Source organism: Capricornis sumatraensis, chromosome 7, assembly GCF_032405125.1.
Source record: "Capricornis sumatraensis isolate serow.1 chromosome 7, serow.2, whole genome shotgun sequence".
In the NCBI taxonomy this organism is placed as follows: domain Eukaryota; kingdom Metazoa; phylum Chordata; class Mammalia; order Artiodactyla; family Bovidae; genus Capricornis; species Capricornis sumatraensis.
Genome location: NC_091075.1, coordinates 107,896,429 through 107,916,742, shown reverse-complemented (window position 1 = coordinate 107,916,742; position 20,314 = coordinate 107,896,429). Strand labels below are relative to the sequence as shown.

General features: G+C 44.2%; 1 protein-coding gene across 1 annotated transcript in view; it reads left to right on the top strand.

Moving 5' to 3' along the window:
* The window catches only part of CLNK (cytokine dependent hematopoietic cell linker), a 115,543-nt gene that overhangs the window by 42,147 nt on the left and 53,082 nt on the right, over nt 1–20,314 (top strand). Inside the window, exons 7-9 of the mRNA XM_068974985.1 lie at nt 2,382–2,427; nt 19,471–19,496; nt 19,714–19,733. Coding sequence (XP_068831086.1) covers nt 2,382–2,427; nt 19,471–19,496; nt 19,714–19,733 — 92 coding nt within the window. The remainder of the gene's footprint in view (nt 1–2,381; nt 2,428–19,470; nt 19,497–19,713; nt 19,734–20,314) is intronic.

Here is a 20,314-nt window from a genome sequence, read left to right as displayed (position 1 = left end):
CTAGCAGTGGGAGGTGGGCAGAGCATTGGGAGAGACCCTCTCTCCTGGGCAGGTGCACAGGGAAGATTGAAAGCTGAGGATGCAACAAGAACTTGACAGAAACCCTCCAGCACACCAGCCTCCCTGGGGTCTCCCTGGAGGAACTGGAAGCTGAGGGTGTGTGTGATGAAAGAAGCCACATCAATAACAAAACCGAAACCATACTTGATGCTTGACTATATTCACCAGCAGAAGAGCCACATCATGTGTAGGCAGAATTATGTGGTCCAGTGTTCCACAGAGGAAAACAGGTAGACTTTGAACATCAAGACCTAACAGGTAACAGGGGGTTCAATGACCCTCCCTCCCCTTCACCTTGACCACCTCAACTTGGCACCAATAAAGTATACTACAAAAACTCTGTATTAGTCAGGGTTCTCTAGAAGCATAAGCAATAGGTAGATAGATAATAGATAGATATTAATAGAGAGATGTGTGTATACGCAATCATGTCTGACTCTTTGTGACTTTCTGGACTGTATCCCACAAAGATTCTCTGTCCATGGGATTTCCCAGGCAAGAATGCTAGAACGGGTTGCTATTTCCTTCCCCAGGGTATCTTCCCACCCAGGGAGCGAGCCCCCATCTCCTATGTCTCCTGCATTGCAGGTGGGTTCTTTACTACTGAGACACCTGGAAAGCCCCCAGTAGATTGATACAATAGATACACAAATGGATAGATAGATAGGCTAGAAGGCTCGAGACATATAGGCATATAGACATATACATACAAATAAATTAGTGATTATGGAGGCTCAAGTTCCACAATCTGCCACCTAAAGCTGAAAACCAGGAATGCTGGTGGCCTCTAACTTCCAGCTCAAGTCCAAAGGCATGAACACCAAGAGAACCAGTGACGTAAATCTCAGTCATCAAGGGCAGAAGAGCAACGACCCGAGTCAACAGTCAGGCAGAGAGAGCAAATTCACCTTTCCCCTCCCTTTTTATTTTGCTCAGGCCCTCCATGGACTGAGAGATGCCCACTGGCTTTGCGGAAGGCAATCAGCCTTACTCAGCCCACTGATCCAAATTATAATCGCATCCAGAATCATTTTCACAGACACACCCAGAAATAAGGTTTCACCAAATATCTGGATACCCTGTGTCTCTGTCAATTTGACACATAAAAATAAACATCATAGATCCCAATACTCACCTAGGCTTAAAGGCTTTCCAAGGCATTGGGCATCATTAGCATGTCTCCATCACCTTCTTCAGGATTCCCTGTAGCTCAAATGGTAAAGAATGCGCCTGCAGTGCAGGAGACCTGGGCTCAATCCCTTGTTCGGGAAGATCCTCTAGAGAAGAGAATGGCAATCCACTCCAGTATTCTTGCCTGGAGAATCCCATGGACAGAGGAGCCTAGCAGGCTACAGTCCATGGGGTCACGAAGAGTCAGACAAGATTGAGCTACTAACACACATCACCTCCTTCACCCTCATATCTGGAGATTATTCAGCAAGCCCTTAAGGGTTCAACTCTGCCTTTATCTTTTTTAAGTGGTGATTTCCCTTTTTATTATGTGGGCCTCTTTTTTGAGTCTTTATTGAGTTTGTTACAGTATTGCTTCTGTGTTATGGCCATGAGGCATGTGAGATCTGAGCTCCTCTACCAGGGATCAAACCCACAACCCCTCCATTGGAAGATAGAGTCTTGACCACTGGACCACCAGGGAAGTCCTATCAGTGCCTTTAATACAATTAACAAAGACAGCTCACAGTTCTTCAGCTTGGTTGGTGTTATTTCCTGTTCTAGGCACACAGCCTATCTCAGGTAGTTCTGCCAGCCTTGTGAAGTATCAGTTCTATTACCCCCATTTCACAGCTGAGGAAACTGAAGTTTAGAAAGTTAAATGACTGGCCACCTTCTCATAGCCAGCACATGATGAAGGTGAAATCCCAACAAGGGCATTTACACGAGGCTACGCTTTGATCTGCCTGCTCAATCCCTGTCATGGACTTGATCATGTATATTGATCTTCACAATAACTCAATGACATGAACTGACATGAACAAAATTTTCCCTGTTAAAAAAGATGAAAAAAAAATCAAAGGCTCCTAATATGGTAAATGCCTTTCCAAAGTTTCACAGCAATAAGAGGCAGGATTGATTCTCAGACCAAGTATTTTTTATGCCAAATTACCACCTGAGGCCCCTACACTCATCACTGGCATGGTGGTGTTTACACACGTTGAATAGTTGCCAGCCAAACACACAGGGTGATCTGTAAGAATGATGAGTCCTGGACTCATCACCTAAGTTATGAGTCCATACTGAGTGGCAGGTCATGAAAAGGAATAGTCACAATTTAAGAGATAATTGTAATTCATTGTCTTCTACAGGTGGAAAAACCCATTTCCAAGGATATCAGAAAACAACATGTTAAAGGTAAAGTCAAATCACGAAGTTTGAAATATATCTGTATATTTTTAGATTTTTCTCAACAAGGTTATCTATTAAATTAACCTTCATCTAATAAGGTTTTCTAATTTTGGAAAGACTCACATTTTATGCCTTTTTATCACCTTACCATATTAATGAGGAAGTTGACTGTGAAAAGTCATATTCCATGTTGTACAATCTGGAAAGAAACTGTTTTGAAACATATATTTCTTGCCTCAAATACATAGCTAAGTTATTTCTCTAAGCATACCCTTGTAAAATTGAAAGATAGACATCTAATTTTAAAATGTTGATTAATTAATATGAAAACAGATTTTAAAGCTTTAGGCAAAGCAACTCAATTTGGAGATGAAGATACAGGTAAGAAACTGAAAGGAAACAATCAATTTCAGTAGTGCTGGAAGCACAGGTGGAGGGTAGCCACAGTAATTTAATTGAATCCTATGCATTATAGCTTCTGTCATCACTTTCCCCAGTGTCCCCTTCTTCTTTTTACAATGTCCACTTGGAAAAGATGACAGCCCCATGATTTACGTTTGCTAGTAACTGAAACATATCAGATTCATCTTTTATGTGTCTTATGCTATATTCTACAACATATTACTAACGTCAAATTTTCATCAATGGGAAAGTGTATTCGTTAAGAGTCCTAAGAGGGAGGAGATGGCACGTCCAAATTCAGTTCAGTTCAGTTGCTCAGTCGCGTCCGACTCTTTGCGACCCCATGAATCGCAGCACGCCAGGCCTCCCTGTCCATCACCATCTCCTGGAGTTCACTCAGACTCACGTCCATCGAGTCAGTGATGCCATCCAGCCATCTCATCCTCGGTCGTCCCCTTCTCCTCCTGCCCCCAATCCCTCTCAGCATCAGTCTTTTCCAATGAGTCAACTCTTTGCATGAGGTGGCCAAAGTACTGGAGCTTCAGCTTTAGCATCGTTCCTTCCAAAGAAATCCCAGGGTTGATCTCCTTCAGAATGGACTGGTTGGATCTCCTTGCAGTCCAAGGGACTCTCAAGAGTCTTCTCCAACACCACAGTTCAAAAGCATCAATTCTTCGGTGCTCAGCCTTCTTCACAGTCCAACTCTCACATCCATACATGACCACTGGAAAAACCATAGCCTTGACTAGACGGACCTTAGTCAGCAAAGTAATGTCTCTGCTTTTGAATATACTATCTAGGTTAGTCATAACTTTTCTTCCAAGGAGTAAGCGTCTTTTAATTTCATGGCTGCAATCACCATCTGCAGTGAGTTTGGAGCCCAAAAAATAAAGTCTGACACTGTTTCCACAGTTTCCCCATCTATTTCCCATGAAGTGATGGGACCGGCTGCCATGATCTTCGTTTTCTGAATGTTGAGCTTTAAGCCAACTTTTTCGCTCTCCTCTTTCACTTTCATCAAGAGGCTTTTTAGTTCCTCTTCACTTCCTGCCATAAGGGTGGTGTCATCTGCATATCTGAGGTTACTGATATTTCTCCCGTCAATCTTGATTCCAGCTTGTGTTTCTTCCAGCCCAGCGTTTCTCATGATGTACTCTGCATAGAAGTTAAATAAGCAGGGTGACATTATACAGCCTTAGGATCATTTAAAGAGGTTTATTTATAAAGGAACTGTTTACTAAGGTACGTGAGGTGTTGGGGAAGAATGTGGGATGATGCGGGCCCTAGGGCCTATAGCAGTGGCATCATTACCACTCCTAAACCCAGAGATGAGGGGATGGCCGCAGAAAACAAGAAGGCGCTCAGCACCTTGAGAGGAGGGACATCGCCAGCCCACATGGACTTCCCTGGTGGCTCAGACAGTAAAGCGCCGGGAGATCCAGGTTCGATCCCTAGGTCAGAAGATCCCCTGGAGAAGGCAATGGCACCCCACTCCAGTACTCTTGCCTGGAAAATCCCATGGACAGAGGAGCCTGGGAAGCTACAGTCCATGGGGTCTCAAAGAGTCAGACACAACTGAGCGACTTCACTTTCCTTCCTTTCCTCCCAGGGTGGGAATGAGTGGAATACACGCCCCAGCCTCCCTCTCCAAACTCCCTCTTGTCTCCTGCTGGGACTTCCCAGTGGCCAAACCCAACCAGAAACCACAGGGCCAGTTTGCCTGTGCTGGCTGGTCCCCGAGGATTGAGAGTAGGTGGAGCAGAGTGGACCAGACACACAGTGGACCTGGAGGCACAAGAGAAGATGCCCACAAAGGGAAGCGAGGCGGAAGGAGCAAGGAGAGCGGCTGATGCCCTGGCTCTGCCACGCCCTGGCTGTGTGACCTTAAGTGAGGCACCTAACCTTTCTGAGCCTTTACTTTCCTCCTCTTGAAATGTGAAGTCGCCAGGGCTTTTATGACGCTTCAGTTGAACTGGATAAGCAGAAACAGGGGACAAGGGCTGTTCCCTGCCCCATTTCTCCTCTCCATCTTCCATAGCCTGACTGATCCCTGTCTGTCTGCCCTCTGAAGTGAAGTGAAGTGAAGTGAAGTCGCTCAGTCGTGTCCGACTCTTTGAGATCCCATGGACTGTAGCCTGCAGCCTTATAAGCTACAGTCCATGGAATTCACCAGGCAAGAATACTGGAGTGGGTTGCCATGACTGACCCCTTTAAACCATCCCAAATAGGGAAGCTTTCCTATTCCTGTTGAGTCCAAGAACATGGAAATGCCTTTGATGTACACAGCCCTTGATTTAGAGCTTTCCTTCAGTAACTGATGTACTAGTATCGCTAGCCCTTAGAAGACCGCATGAATTGTATAGCAGTTTTTTCCTGCCTGACAGAGAAAGGGCCCAGAGCACAGAGGGACCCCAAAGCAGACCATAATCATTTGATATATACAGAGGTCCTAAGTCATAAGAGAACCTTCATAGACATTTATGGAGAAATGAGTCCTGGAAAGTGAAAGTGAACGTCGTTCAGTCGTGTCCGACTCTTTGTGATCCCATGGACTATGCAGTTCATGGCATTCTCCAAGCCAGAATACTGGAGTGGGTAGCCTTTTCCTTCTCCAGGGGATCTTCCCAGGGATCGAACCCAGGTCTCCCGTATCACAGGCAGACTCTTTACCAGCTGAGCCACAAGGGAAGCCCTGAGTCCTGGGGAGAAAGGTAAGAAATGGGTTTCACAATTCTTCTCCTTTTCTAATAGTTCACTGTAGACATGAAGCTCCATTTCTTTGATGGCAGAATCTTCTTTGACCACCATTCTACATATATTAATACGTCTGTGTGACAATCCAGATGGTTCTAATACCAACTCCAACATGCATAGGGGGCAGTTCTCCCACCCACACGTCATCAAGCAATTCTCTGGACACCAGCTGGGTGTCCTCTAATTCCATCAAGTTCTGGCACTGTCCACCCAGAGGCAGCATCAGATGAACAAGTTAAGCGTTCGGTCCTACCAGACCGCACCTCACCACCACGGCAGATGCTGTCATGAACCGATTGTCACCTGTGCCTCTATAGATTGAAGGCTCCATCCACCCCTTCCGTGGGTTCAATTACTTTGTTAGAGTGGCTCACATAACTCAAAGAAACATCTTACTTACTAAATCGCCAATGTATCATTAAAAGGATGTAACCCAGGAACAGTCAGATGGAAGAGACACAGAAGGGAGGTATTGGGAAAAGGCGAGGAGCTTCCATGGTTCTTGAATCTCTGTGTGTTCACCGATCTGGAAGCTCCAAACTCTTGGGAGTTTGTGGAGGCTTCATTACGTAGGCACGGCTGATTACATCATTGGCTGTTGGCGACTGAACTCAATCTCAAGCCACTCCCCCTTCCTAGAAGTAGGGGTAGGTTTAGATTTGGGGGACTGTAAGTTTCAACCCTCCAATCACATGGTCAGCTCCACTGGCCACCTGCCCCCATCCTTAGGTAGGATCTAAAAGTCATCTCCTTAACATAACAAAAGACGCTTAGATAGCTCTCATCACTTAGGAAATTCCAACGGATTTAGGAGTTCTGTGCCAGACACAGAGATGAAGACTAAATATACATTTCTCATTATAAATCACAAATCACAACTCATTCATCTGTTTATTTATACTTCACCTTAGCTCTCAACTGTTGGAGTAGTTAACAAAAGCTTGCGTGGTATAGCAGAAAAAGTTTTAAATCATAGGAAATATAGAGACATACAAAGGTAAATATGAAATCCGGGATCGTAAGGCACAAATCATTGCGTTCTATTAAAATTAAACTACTAGTTTGCCTCAGTCTTCCCAGTAGTCTATGCAAAAAGGGAGAGCCTGCTTTTTCATGTGAAAAAGCATTAATTGCCCCAAGTGAGAAAAGAGTAAAGCAATTCCTCAAGGAGTACAAGAACACATCTTTCAGAGTTAAATTAGTCCTGCCAGTTTTATAGGGGATGATGGCTGGCATCCAGGTACCATGGCTGAAAAATATAGCTGTTTTTGTAAAACTAGTACGTGCATGCTAAGTCACTTCAGTCATATCCAACTCTTTATGACCCCATGGGCTGTAGCCCGCCAGGCTCCTCTGTCCATGGGATTCTCCAGGCAAGAATACTGGAGTGGGTTGCCATGCCCTCCTCCAGGGGATCTTCCCAACCCGGGGATCGAATCCATGCCTCTTAACGTCTCCTGCATTGGCAGGTGAGCTCTTTACCACTAGCACCACCTGGGAAGCCCCTTTTAAAAGTAGACCCCAGTGTAAACTGCAGAGGGGACCTCAGTGAAAACAAAGCTCACAGAAGTTCAGCTTGTAAGTTGCATGGAAAACTTCTTCAGTAAGAGTAATTTTCTTTGTGTCTTCTCTTCCTACACTTCCATAATTGATGGTTTTGTATTACTATCCAGAGCTCTAAGGGACTGTACTGAGAAAGAAGCTGGAAGGGAGAAAAGTAATATGAATATCCTCATTTTTTGGATCAGGCATCTTTCTGGAAAATGCTTGAATGATTTATGTGTTTACTACAAAATTCTGTATGTTTGATGCAAACACATTCTCAGATAATTTATTCATTCTCACAAAATGTCATCGAGAAAAACATATTGGGTGGTTCAGCCATGGCAGAGTTTTATGGTAATATTTTTCATCAAGTTGAGCAGTTATAGATTTATGTTAATGTACATTTCATATTATTTTTCTTGAAATCATATTCTGACATTATCTGGAAACTGTCAGATTTCAAGAACTTATCTTCCCTGAAGCTTGGCTTCTTTATTCACTCCTAAAAATGGATAAAAGTTTATTTGGAGGCAAAGTATTCATACAGTGTAAGTTGGTTGTGAAAGTGTTAGTTGCTTAATCGTGTTTGACCCTTTGTGACCCCATGGACTGAACCCCACCAAGCTGCTCTGCCCCTGGACTTTTCCAGGCACAAATACTGGAGTGGGTAACCATTCCCTTCTCAGGGGGTTGTGATGAACCATTAATTAGCATTAGCCATCAATGCAGAAGAAACTCTCTCTTTTTAGATGAGGATAGCTGTAACATTCAAAAGTGGTGTGGCTTAGTGTCTCTCTCTCTCTTTTTTTTTTTTTCTTTCTTTAAATTGGAGGATAATTGCTTTACAATGTTGTGTTGGTTTCTGCTGCACAGCAACATGGATCAGCTCTAAGTGGTTGAGCTTCTTAACCCTGAGCAGAAAGGAGGCTAAAATGAGTTTTTCTTTGCCTTCCATATGAACCAAGCACAAACTCTAAACCAACTTCCTTAAAGGGGAAAAGCACTTCATATATAAGAATGAATTTATAACAAAATACGATAAACTATCCATGAAAAGAAAGAGGGAATTACATACAGGTGGCTGAACCTGTATATTCAGAAACATGAGCTTGGTTAAAAAGAAGTACAATAGAATTCCATACAATGCCATCAAAAGACCTTTCTACTAGTTTGCTTTTTATCAAATTTAGATGACAAAAGAGTTTTGAGTTAATCTGAATATACCCCCTCATCTTATGCCAAGAGGCTTCGCAAGAGAAGGGGCTCACATAGGTCACAGAGCAAGCAATCCAATCCTAGACCAGAGCCCAGTTTTTTGTCAATATGGTAGTGTTTCCAGGGAGATCAGCCCTGGGATTTCTTCGGAAAGAATGATGCTAAAGCTGAAGCTCCAGTATTTTGGCCACCTCATGCGAAGAATTGACTCATTGGAAAAGACTCTGATGCTGGGAGGGATATGGGGCAGGAGGAGAAGGGGACGACCGAGGATGAGATGGCTGGATGGCATCACGGACTCGATGGACGTGAGTCTGAGTGAACTCCGGGAGTTGGTGATGGACAAGGAGGCCTGGCGTGCTGCGATTCATGGGGTCGCAAAGAGTCAGACACGACTGAGCGACTGAACTGAACTGAACTATATATGCTAGTATCTAAATTTTTTTTCTGCAAACTCCCTAAATGATTTCTCACTCACTGGACTCCAGTATTCTTGCCTGGAGAAACCCATGGACAGAGGAGCCTGAAAGGCTACAGTCCACAGGGATGTGCAGGGTTGGACACAGCTGAAGTAACTCAGCACAGCACTTAGGACAATCTATGCAAGGTTTTCGGAGAAGGAAATGGCAGCCCACTCCAGTATTCTTGCCTGTAGAATCCTGTAGACGGACGAGCCTGGTGGGCTGCTGTCCAAAGAGTCGCACAGAGTCGGACACGACTGAAGCGACTTAGCCTGCATGCATGCATTGGAGAAGGAAATGGCAACCCACTCCAGTATTCTTGCCTGGAGAATCCCAGGGACGGAGGAGCGTGGTGGGCTGCCGTCTGTGGGGTCGCACAGAGTCGGACATGACTGAAGCGGCTTGGCAGTAGCAGCAGCATGCAAGGTTTTAGCGCAAAAGACAGGAATTGATGGATGATACTGCCCTCTAGTGGCAGAACACGGCGACACAAAACATCACAAAAAGGACGGAATTTGCTTTCCTATAGATTATACAATTTAGCAACTTCACTTTCACTTTTCACTCTCATGCATTGGAGAAGGAAATGGCAACCCACTCCAGTATTCTTGCCTGGAGAATCCCAGGGACAGAAGAGCCTGGTAAGCTGCCATCTCTGGGGTCACACAGAGTCAGACACGACTGAAGCGACTTAGCAGCAAGCAGCAGCAGATTATATCCTTAACAAAAATCACAAGCTTTAGGTCACAGACCTAGAAACAGTCAGAAATAAATGTAAGATTATCCTCCTACCACCATTTTCGATTTAAGTTTATTTCAGACACAAACAGTGGCTCAAAAGTCATAGAAGTCATGTTCCTGTTCAGGCTCAAAAAAAAAAAAAAAGTGATAGACACATTGATACAAGATCAGTTCAAAGCTAATGTTATACATGTTGTAATGTTATAGATGTTGAACTACAGGACAATATTTTGTCTCACTGTCACACAGAGAAAAAGAAAAGTGTTAGATAACCGCTCATGTAACAAACACACATTTCAACAGAGAGCAATAGGGAAGCCACAAGGCAGTTACAACACCGTGTGTTAACTGCCAGGGTAGACGTGCACTTTATTCAAAATCACTTTGCGCTGGGGCACAGAAGACCTTAGACCATGAGGAGCCCACAGTCTGGTCAGGCCTCTGCAATCCGTAATTGTGCCCCAACAGGAGAACTGTGAGTCCTAGGACTGATTCACATAGCAGGGCACAAAGAGCTGAGGCGGGAGACAGGGACCTCAGGGAAGGTTAAATATCATGTCTGAAATGCAGCAGCAGCCAAAATGTGGTTGCATGAAGGCTGGATCTGGGGACAAGGATCCCTGGGTTCAAATCCCAGTTTTACGACTTTTCTTTTACAAAGAACTTAACCTCTCGAAGTTCCCATACCTCTGAAAGGGAGGAAATGCTCCTACATTATTAGATACCTGTCTCTCGTAAGGTACTAACTGATGCCGATTCTATAGCACAGTTGTTGACACATGATGGACCCTCGACCAAGGGATACTGGACCTAACTAATGACTTTCACAACTCTTTCCTCCCTCACTTATTCTTGCCCTTCTCCCCGCCCTGGAATATCTCGCTGCCTCTCTGTGTAGGCTGAAACCATGCTTGATCTAGTTTGGTGCTGAGCAAACACAGTAAATCTGTTACTGATGAATATAAAAATAAATTCCTTAACCTTAAAGATCAAACTTGACTGAACGTTGTTTTCCCCGCAGCAAATACATAGCGCCGTGCGGAGCACATAGTGGATGCATAGTAAACCCTACAGTAACTCTAAAAATTAGCCCATGTTAATAAAAGTGTATCAGATAAGCATTGTCAGGGGTCACAGGACCACCGAGAGATCAGCCTGTGACGCTTAGCCACGAGTTCCCATTATGTGGGGGCCTGCAAGGGGCAAGCCAAGAAACCCACCTGCTTCTGGAGGCATCTCTGTTTGCAATGTGAACTTGTTAGTGAAAGCTCATGTGCCCAACGCACAGTGAGGCCACACAAACCGAAATGGTGGTGTTTGGAGCAGAGAAAGGTTTATTGCAGGGCCATGAAAGGAGCTGGGCGGCTCACAATCTAAAAAAGCCTGAGCTCCCCGAAGGGTTTTGGCAAAGCATTTTCAAAAGCCAGGTGAGGGAGGTGGGCGACAGTGTACCTGAGGGAACAGGGTGGTGTCGCAAGGGTTCACATCATCAGCCCTGATGAAGCCTGCGGCTGTGCTCATGGTCATCAAGTAGTTAACATCTTCTCTTTGGTGGGGGTTTTAGCATCGATAAAACAACTCAGGAAACATGCATCAAATACTGCTGCTATCCAGGGCCTTCAGAGAGGAGCTAAAGCAGAGGATATGACGGAAGGTCCCATAAGGTCCTGCTCAGTTATCAATCTAGGCAAATGATTTTCCTGGGGCTTCCCAGGTGGCACAGTGGTAAAGAATACACCTGCCAATGCAGGAGACGCAAGAGATGCAGGTTTGATCCCTGGGTTGGGAAGATCCCCTGGAGTAGGAAATGGCAACCCACTCCAGTATTCTTGCCTAGAAAATTCCAAGGACAGAGGAGCCTGGCAGGCTCCATGGGGTCGTGAAGAGTAGGACACGATCAGGTGATTGAGCACGCACGTGCACGTGCGCGCACACATACACACACACACACATGTGTGTGCACACACATGCGTCCTTACTATCCCATCTGTAGAAATATGGTAGAACACAATGGCCTCTAGCATTTTGTGAATCCATGGATATGGTTCATACATACAAACCCACCCACTCCACTGCTCACCCACCCCATCGCCTCTGAAGCCTCGGTCCTTCCCTTCACCCTGCCTACCCACCTTGCTTCCAACTCCCTGAGACACTGAGGTCAGCCAAAGAGATATCTCCCAGGCTTGTTTAGAAAGAGACTTCTATCCAACACCCATTACTAAGCCCCAGGGTGCAGCTGTTGACATAGAAGTTCCTAAGAAATTGCACTTTCGAACATTACTTGAGGAGCTGTTAAAGTCAGCAGGTCCCTCCCACATCCCAGGCTTTGCCTAACTTAATCCCTCCCCACTCAACCCCAAGAGTGGTGTCAGCAATTTACTGCTGAAATTAATTTCTGAAAGTTTCCATAGACTTTCTCAAGAAACTCAAAAAGGTTTCTCAGAATAGGCCTTATGAAATATACACTAGCCACTTGCATCATTTCTTCTTTGGATGCTCCTATAATTAATCATCAGGACATGAAATTCCAGTGGTTCACTTTCATGTATTAATATTATAAAACTCTTAGACATCATAAATACTGCAAAGAGGCCAGGTTTTATCCAATTTTTTCCAGAGTTTCTATGTTTTAATTACATAACATTACACTGATGCTTTGTTTCCAAAAGTGTTGATTGTCATGACCATATTTCATAAACAAAGAGTATTGCATATATTTAACGCAAACTGACTAGGAGCTAATTGAAAACAAGTGTATTTTATTTACTCCTAACCATCCAAGGAACTACACTTCATGATCTGTGCTTTATAGACACGAAAACAAGCCCGGAACGTTTAAATAATTTGCCCAAGATTACTCAGTCAGTGATGGCGGGGAGGAGTGAGATTAGAACCCAACTTGTATGATTTCAAAGTTCTCATCTGCGTCATCATCCCTTCCATCAAGAAACAAATTCTTGAATGTCTATCTTCTTGTCCAACCATTTAAATCACAGATGAAAATACCAAACAATAGAGCAAACCCTGATTTGTAGCTTCCGTCAGTTTCTACGGTGCAAATACTTCTGCTATGGCAGATTGCAGGACCACTGAACAGGAAGATGGGAAGACATGCCATATTTTAGTGATTTCCACCATAGACACGATAGAGGTGAAGAATTTCAACAGCATAGACAGATGGGGTAGAATAATCAGGAAGTCATGAGTTTCGAGCAAATGCTACCTTTTTCATAACTTCAGTGTACATTTACATAATTTTTTTTTCATAATGGCCGTGTTTAACACCTGCATTGCAGAATCCTGAAAATTTAACAACCAGCTCTTATAAACAGGCACCAGGCACACCACCCCTGCCCCAAAATGGACAAACAAGTCTCACAGTACTTTCTCCTTCTCCCGGTTGTTGTTCAGTTGCTCAGTCAGGTCTGACTCTTTGCAACCCCGTGGACTGCTGCACGCCAGGCTTCCCTGTCCTTCACCATCCCCCAGAGCTTGCTCAAACTCATATCTATCGAGTCAGTGATACCATTCAACCATCTCATCCTCTGTTGTTCCCTCCTCCTGCCTTCAATCTTTCCCAGCATCAGGGTCTTTTCCAATGAGTTGGCTCTTCACATCAGGTGGCCAAAGTATTGGAGCTTCAGTTTCAGCATCAGTCCTTCCAGTGAATATATTGGTTTGATCTCCTTTCAGTTCAAGGGACTCTCAAGAGTCTTCTCCAGCACCAAGTTTGAAGCCATCAGTTCTTCAGCACTCACCCATTATTGTCCAGCTCTCACATCCATACATAACTACTGGAAAAACCATAGCTTTGACCATATGGACCTTTGTAGGCAAAGTAATGTCTTCTCCCAGAGGCTTTGCTTTAACTTCACAGACCCCTGTGAGGTTGACAACTTCATGACTCCACTCTAATAAATTATGGAGATAATCAAACCGGGTCCAATAGATTCTACCTCCATGCTATGTTCAACTCACCACATGGTCTCCCAAGAAGCAACACATTTTGCAGCGGAAGTGAGTTTTATCTTGTAGCAAACAGGAGCAAAATGAGTCGAGCAGATGTTGCTAATTACACATGTAGCCACCAGATGGCGAGCACGCCAGCCTCCTCCTAGAGAAAACTGCCTGATTAAATTTCAAGATGGGAAAACACCCCCCCAAAGAACACCTGTTTGGGTCTTCTGATGCGATAGGGAACTTTTTGTAGCATTTCAGTTATTTGTGTACCTCATCAGGAAGGTAGATTGCCGTTTTCTCAGTAATTTTCCATTATGCAATAATTTCCTAACAGTGGGTATGCAATAACAGTCATTACTTGAAATGCATTAACTCATTTATTCCACACATGAGTTCCCATGAAGTATGAGTAACCAAGTCTCACTTTTCCAGAATAAAAATTTCAACTGTTTCTCAATCCATTTGTTTATGTCATAAGTATTTTTTGAGCACCTGCTATGACCCTACCAATAGTAAGTAGCACAATCAAAATGCAAACTCAAGAAGTCCAGCTCCAAATCTCATCCTCTCCCAGTGTATACCTAAGTTGTTATTACTTCGTAAACAAGCCCTGCTGCTGCTGCTGCTAAATCGCTTCAGTCGTGTCCGACTCTATGCCACCCCATAGACGGCAGGCCACCAGTCTCCCCCGTCCCTGGGATTCTCCAGGCAAGAATACTGGAGTGGGTTGCCATTTCCTTCTCTGGGGATCTTCCCAACCCAGGGATCGACCTCAGGTCTCTTATGTCTCCTGCATTGGCAGTCGGGTTCTTGGCCATCCGCGCCACCTGGGAAGCCCAGAATACACACCCAGGAGAGGAATTACTATAGCACGCAGTAGGTCTGCACACACACGTATTTTAAACGAGGAGGATACTAACTGATGCCCGGGAAAACTTCCATTATAATGGGGGTGCACAACTTACAGACAGTGTACAGAAAAGATGCATGGAGGCAGTGTGTGCGCTCAGTTGTGTCCGACTCTTTGGAACCCTATGAACTATAGCCCACCAGGCTCCTCTGTCCATGGAATTTTCCAGACAAGAATACTGGAGTGGGTTGCCATTTCCTCCTCCAGGGGACCTTCCTGACCCAGGAACCGAACTCGAGTCTCCTGCATCTCCTGCACTGCAGGCGGAGTCTTTACCATTGAGCCACCAGGGGAAGCCCATACAGAAAAGAGGCACCGTGGTTAAGGCAGAGTTATCACAGCCTGAATGACCCCATGTGACCCCGTGCACATTCTCACCTCCACCACCGCTGCCTGCAGAGTGTTGTCGGTTGTGCTTAGTCACTCAGTCATGCCCAGCTCTTTGAGACCCCATGTACTATAGCCTGCCAGGCTCCTCTGTCCATGGGGATTCGCCAGGCAAGAATACTGGAGTGGGTTGCCATGCCCTCCTCCAGGGAATCTTCCTGACCCAGGGACTGAAGCCAGGTCTCCCCTGCTGCAGGCAGATTCTTTACCGTCTGCACCACCAGGGAAGCCCAGAGAGTAAACTCCTTGGTTCTCATCCCACCCCCGGGGCCTTAGTACTTGCTGCTCCCTCTGTCAGGGACGCTTGCCCAGGTATTCGCATGGTGTGTGCCTTCACTTTCTTCAAGCTTCTGTTGTCATCCCCGCTCCACAGAGGTCTTCTGGCATCTGCATGAAAAACAGTAGCCCCATCACCTCTCTCACACACCAGACCTTTCACTTTTCTTTGTAGCGTTTATCACCACCTGCTATCATATACCTTTGTTTTCTATCTCCTGCTACTGGAATGTGAGTTTACATGACAATAGAAACTTTTTTTTTTTTCTGGTATTATATTCCCCAATACCTACATCAATAAATCTATTAAAAATGAATCCATGCCTGACATACACTAGGGGCTCAAGAACAAGCAAATGAATAAAAGCAAGATAGATGTCCTTTTCTAAACTCACAATCACTGAATCAAATGAGATGCATATCTCTGAAGCAATAAATGGAATGTTCCTACTGAATTCCAGATACTCGGTCTTTTTATTGAAGTTTGTTTTCAGTGAATTGAATTGATCCCCAATAGATACAGTAGTAGGTATGAAAAAAGGTGTCTTGGACACCCGACATCTACCTTCACAGGGAAAGTCATCAGCATAAGCTGATATAAGATAGTTTCTCAGGGAGATCTGCTGCTGAAGCCAATACACAATAAAATGAGGGCAAATTAGTTTCCTGCTTTCTGATTTAGTGCCTTAAGGAAGCACCCTGTGGCCTAAACTTTTTAGTAATCACATCAAGATAGTCAACGACTTACCATTAACTAGATTGTTGCTGTTGTTGAAATACAACCTGGGTCATATTTTTGTATTTTTACAGTTTCGGAACATCTGCAAATTTTGTCTCCCATTAGTGTTTGAATTCATGCAGAGAAGTCTATATTATCTAAAATGCATTTTCCAAAAACAAAATAAGGAGAATGGTAATTTTGTCCAATGAGGTAGTTTTTTTGTTATTTGGGTTTTTGTTTATTTTATTTTATTTTGGTGTCTTTGAGTTTTATTGGGAAGGGGAATCCATTGTAATGTCAGAGATCAGACCGATAGATCTCATGCCTGTGAAGTAAAATCCATTATCTGGCTTCTCTGGAGAGGTACGGAGCCCTCTCAGAAGAGCTGAACTGAAGAAGAAGGCACTTATCTCACTCTACTCCTCCTTCCCTCACTTAGGCCTAGAAGAGCCTTTAAAATCATCCAGACTAGCGCGTGTTCTGCTGTGTTCTTTTTGACCAGCTAGACATTTTCCCAAAAGAAATCTTCAAGGAGATCCAACGGGAAGTAGACAGAGATGGAGCCTCCACAATGACAAGGGATGATGAGCTAGACACCCAGCCTCTCAGCCTTACAGTTTCCTTAGGTGTCCCCAGGGGAACCCCAGGGGACTCTTCACAGCAAAGTTTTAAAACAATGATTTATTCCAATTGTGACTTTCCTGTAGCTCAAACGGTAAAGAATCTGCCTGCCACGCAGGAGACCAGGGTTCGATTCCTGGGTTGGGAAGTTCCTCTGGAGAAGGGAATGGCAATCCACTCCAGTATTCTTGCCTGGAGAATTCCATGGATAGAGAAGCCTGGTGGGCTACAGTCCGCGGGGTCACAAAGAGTCGGACACAACTGAGCAACTTCGCTTTCATTCCAATCGTGTCATCTCACAAATAAGGAAAGGAGACTCGGGCAGTGCTCAGTTGAGTTTTAAGTCTCCTATGATAAGATACTTGATTCAAGGCAAGTAGATGGGGAATCAATGGAAACACTGACAGACTTTATTTCCTTGGGCTCCAAAATCACTGAAGATGGTGACTGCAACCATGAAATTAAAAGATGCTTGCTCCTTGAAAGAAAAGCTATGACCAACATAGACAGCACATTAAAAAGCAGAGACATTACTTTGCCAACAAAGATCAATATACTCAAATCTATGGTTTTTCCAGTAGTCCTGTATGGATGTAAGAGTTGGACCATAAAGAAGGCTGAACGCCAAAGAATTGATGGTTTTGAACTGTGGTGTTGGAGAAGACTCTTGAGAGTCCCTTGGACTGCAAAGAGATTCAACCAGTCAATCCTAAAGGAAATAGACACTGAATATTCATTTTTGAAAGGACTGATGCTGAAGCTCCGATACTTTGGCCAACTGATGCAAAGAGCCAAGTCATTGGAAAAGACCCTGATGCTGGGAAGGACTGAAAGCAGGAGGAGAAGGGAACGACAGAGGGCCAAGTGGTAGGATAGCGTCACCGACTCAGTGGACTTGAGTTTGAGCAAGCTCTGGGGGATGATGAAGGACAGGGAAGCCTGGCCCACTGCAGTCCATGGGTCACAAAGAATCAGACACAACTGAGCTACTGAACAACAGCCGTGATGAGATGCAGTCATCTCACTGACTCCTCTCACCCCCTATAAAACAGCATTTACCAGGTCACATCCATTTTTACAGATTAGTGAACATTGCTTACTCAAAGAGCTCTCTCTGACACCCCAGACCAACTTATCTCCCATGTGTCCCTTCTATGCCACACCCTTCTCTTCCTGAAGTGTTTTCTACAGGAAAGGTAGTGCACGACTACCCTTTAGGTATAAGCGCTATGGCAGCAGGGACAGTGTCTCTCATCTTCCCCATTATGTCCCCAGAAGCTAGAACTTGGCCTGTAAACACAATAACTGGAAACACCTTGAGGGGAAGGATTGTCTTGCATTTGTCTTTAACTCCAGAGCTTGGCCCTGGGCTTAGCTCAGAGTAGCAGCTCAATAACTGAGTTAAATTGCACTGTGAAAATAAAGAATACTTAAGAATGAGGGTTCAGTCGTTTGACTCTTTGAGACCCCATAGACTGTAGCCAGTCAGGCTCCTCTGTCCATGGGATCCTCCAGGACATTGCCATTTCTTCCTCCAGGGGATCTTCCCAATCCAAGGATGGAATCTGGGCTTCCTGTATGGCAGGTGTATTCTTTACCGCTGAGCCATTGGAGGAGCCCATAAAACTACACCGAAGTCAGGAGAATCCTTTCCAGGCCCCATTCAGGCTTTTTCTAGGGTCAGGTGGTCTTGGGTAATTGTCCTCCCTAGCTTTGTCTTTCATCAAATAAAGTAATTGGATTCTGGGTCTTAGAAAACCCTTTCATCTGAAATGTGATATGCCTGATGAAAGTGGGAGGCAAGAACTTCAATAAGATGAACATATATAAAAGGATATCAATCAACAGCTAATGGTTAAGAGAGGATCTCAGGGGTCACACCACATACGATGAGATCTTCATTCTACTGTTTACTAACTGGGGGATTGGAGGTGAGGTACTTAACTTCCCCATGCTCCAGTTTCTTCATCCAGAGCAAAGGCGAGGATTAAATGAGATCACATAACGAAAGTATTTAGCATGGTGTTGGATATTCATAAGACGGCAACAAATGTTCACTGGTATTGCACCAGAATTATTCAAATGGGAATGATTTCCATTTAAACATATGTAAAGATAACTTATATGCAGAGTACATCATGAGAAATGCTGGGTTGGAGGAAGCACAAGCTGGAATCAAGATTGCCAGGAGAAATATCAATAACCTCAGATATGCAGATGACACCACCCTTATGGCAGAAAGTGAAGAGGAACTAAAAAGCCTCTTGATGAACGTGAATGAGAAGAATGAAAAAGTTGGCTTAAAGCTCGACATTCAGAAAATTAGGATCATGGCATCTGGTCCCATCACTTCATGGCAAATAGATGGGGAAACAGTGGAAACAGTGTGAGACTTTATTTTGGGGGGCTCCAAAATCACTGCAGGTGGTGATTGCAGCCATGAAATTAAAAGATGCTTACTCCTTGGAAGGAAAGTTATGACCAACCTAGATAGCTTATTAAAAAGCAGAAAAATTACTTTGCCAACAAAGGTCCGTTTAGTCAAGGCTATGGTTTTCCCAGTGGTCATGTATGGATGTGAGAGTTGGACTGTGAAGAAAGCTGAGCACTGAAGAATTGATGCTTTTGAACTGTGGTGTTGGAGAAGACTCTTGAGAGTCTCTTGGACTGCAAGGAGGTCCAACCAGTCCATCCTAAAGAAGATCAATCCTGAGTGTTCATTGGAAGGACTGATGCTAAAGCTGAAACTCCAATACTTTGGCCACCTGATGTGAACAGTTAACTCACTGAAAAAGACCCTGATGCTGGGAGGGATAGGGGCAGGAGGAGAAGGGAATGACCGAGGATGAGATGGCTGGATGGCATCACTGACTCAATGGACATGAGTTTGAGTAAACTCTGGGAGTTGGTGATGGACAGGGAGGCCTGGTGTGCTGCGCTTCATGGGGTCGCAAAGAGCCGGACACGACTGAGCGACTGAACTGACTGACTGACTGAAAGATACCTTGATGACATTTGCCATAAACTCACTACTTTTTCTTCTTATGTTTTAGGAGACAAACCCACAAAGGGAAACAAGGTAAGAAAAGGCATTAAAATGCATTTGTTACCCACTCTTTATTTTAGAAGCATAGGAATATGGACAATGTGAAGGCTTAGATGGCACTTGAAAAATATACCCTAAAAGTTTGGTTGGGCTTTGTTGTTTGTAAACCAAAAAAAAAAAAAAAAAAATTGTTAACCATTAGCTCTGCTCAAAGAATAACTGTAATTTCTGGTTCTCTTTCCTTTTGCAGACACCTTTACCACCTCCTCGGTAAGACACTGAAAAAGAGAATTTTGTTTCACAATATACTTACATGATTAGTTCCAGAATTTGAAAAGAGATACACAGACATCTGACACTGAAAAACTAATGAGTTGGTCAATGAACCAGAGTAAACAAGCCTCATTCATCCATTTAATCATTCATTCATTCACAGTCATATTATCCCTTCACGCATCCACCTTTAATGAATGCCTTGCTTCCCTGCTTCCCGTTTCTTTCCCTTCACTTAGTACAGAAGTCTCTCCCTCCTCTAAGTACAGAAGTCTACCAGAGTCCTGGCACTGGGAAATGCCTTCAAGGGACCAACAATATATAAGCATATATTTATATCAGTACTTATGTCTTTATACATAAGTACATGTGTTTTATGTACTTCCCTGGTGGCTCAGACGGTAAAGAATTTTCCTGCAATGCAAAAGACCTGAGTTTGACCCTTGGGTTGGGAAGATCCCCTGGAGAAGGGCATGGCAACCCACTCCAGCATTCTTGCCTGGAGAATCCCTTGGACAGAGGAGCCTGGTGAACTTCAGTCCATGGAGTCACAAAGATTCAGACATAACTGAGTGACT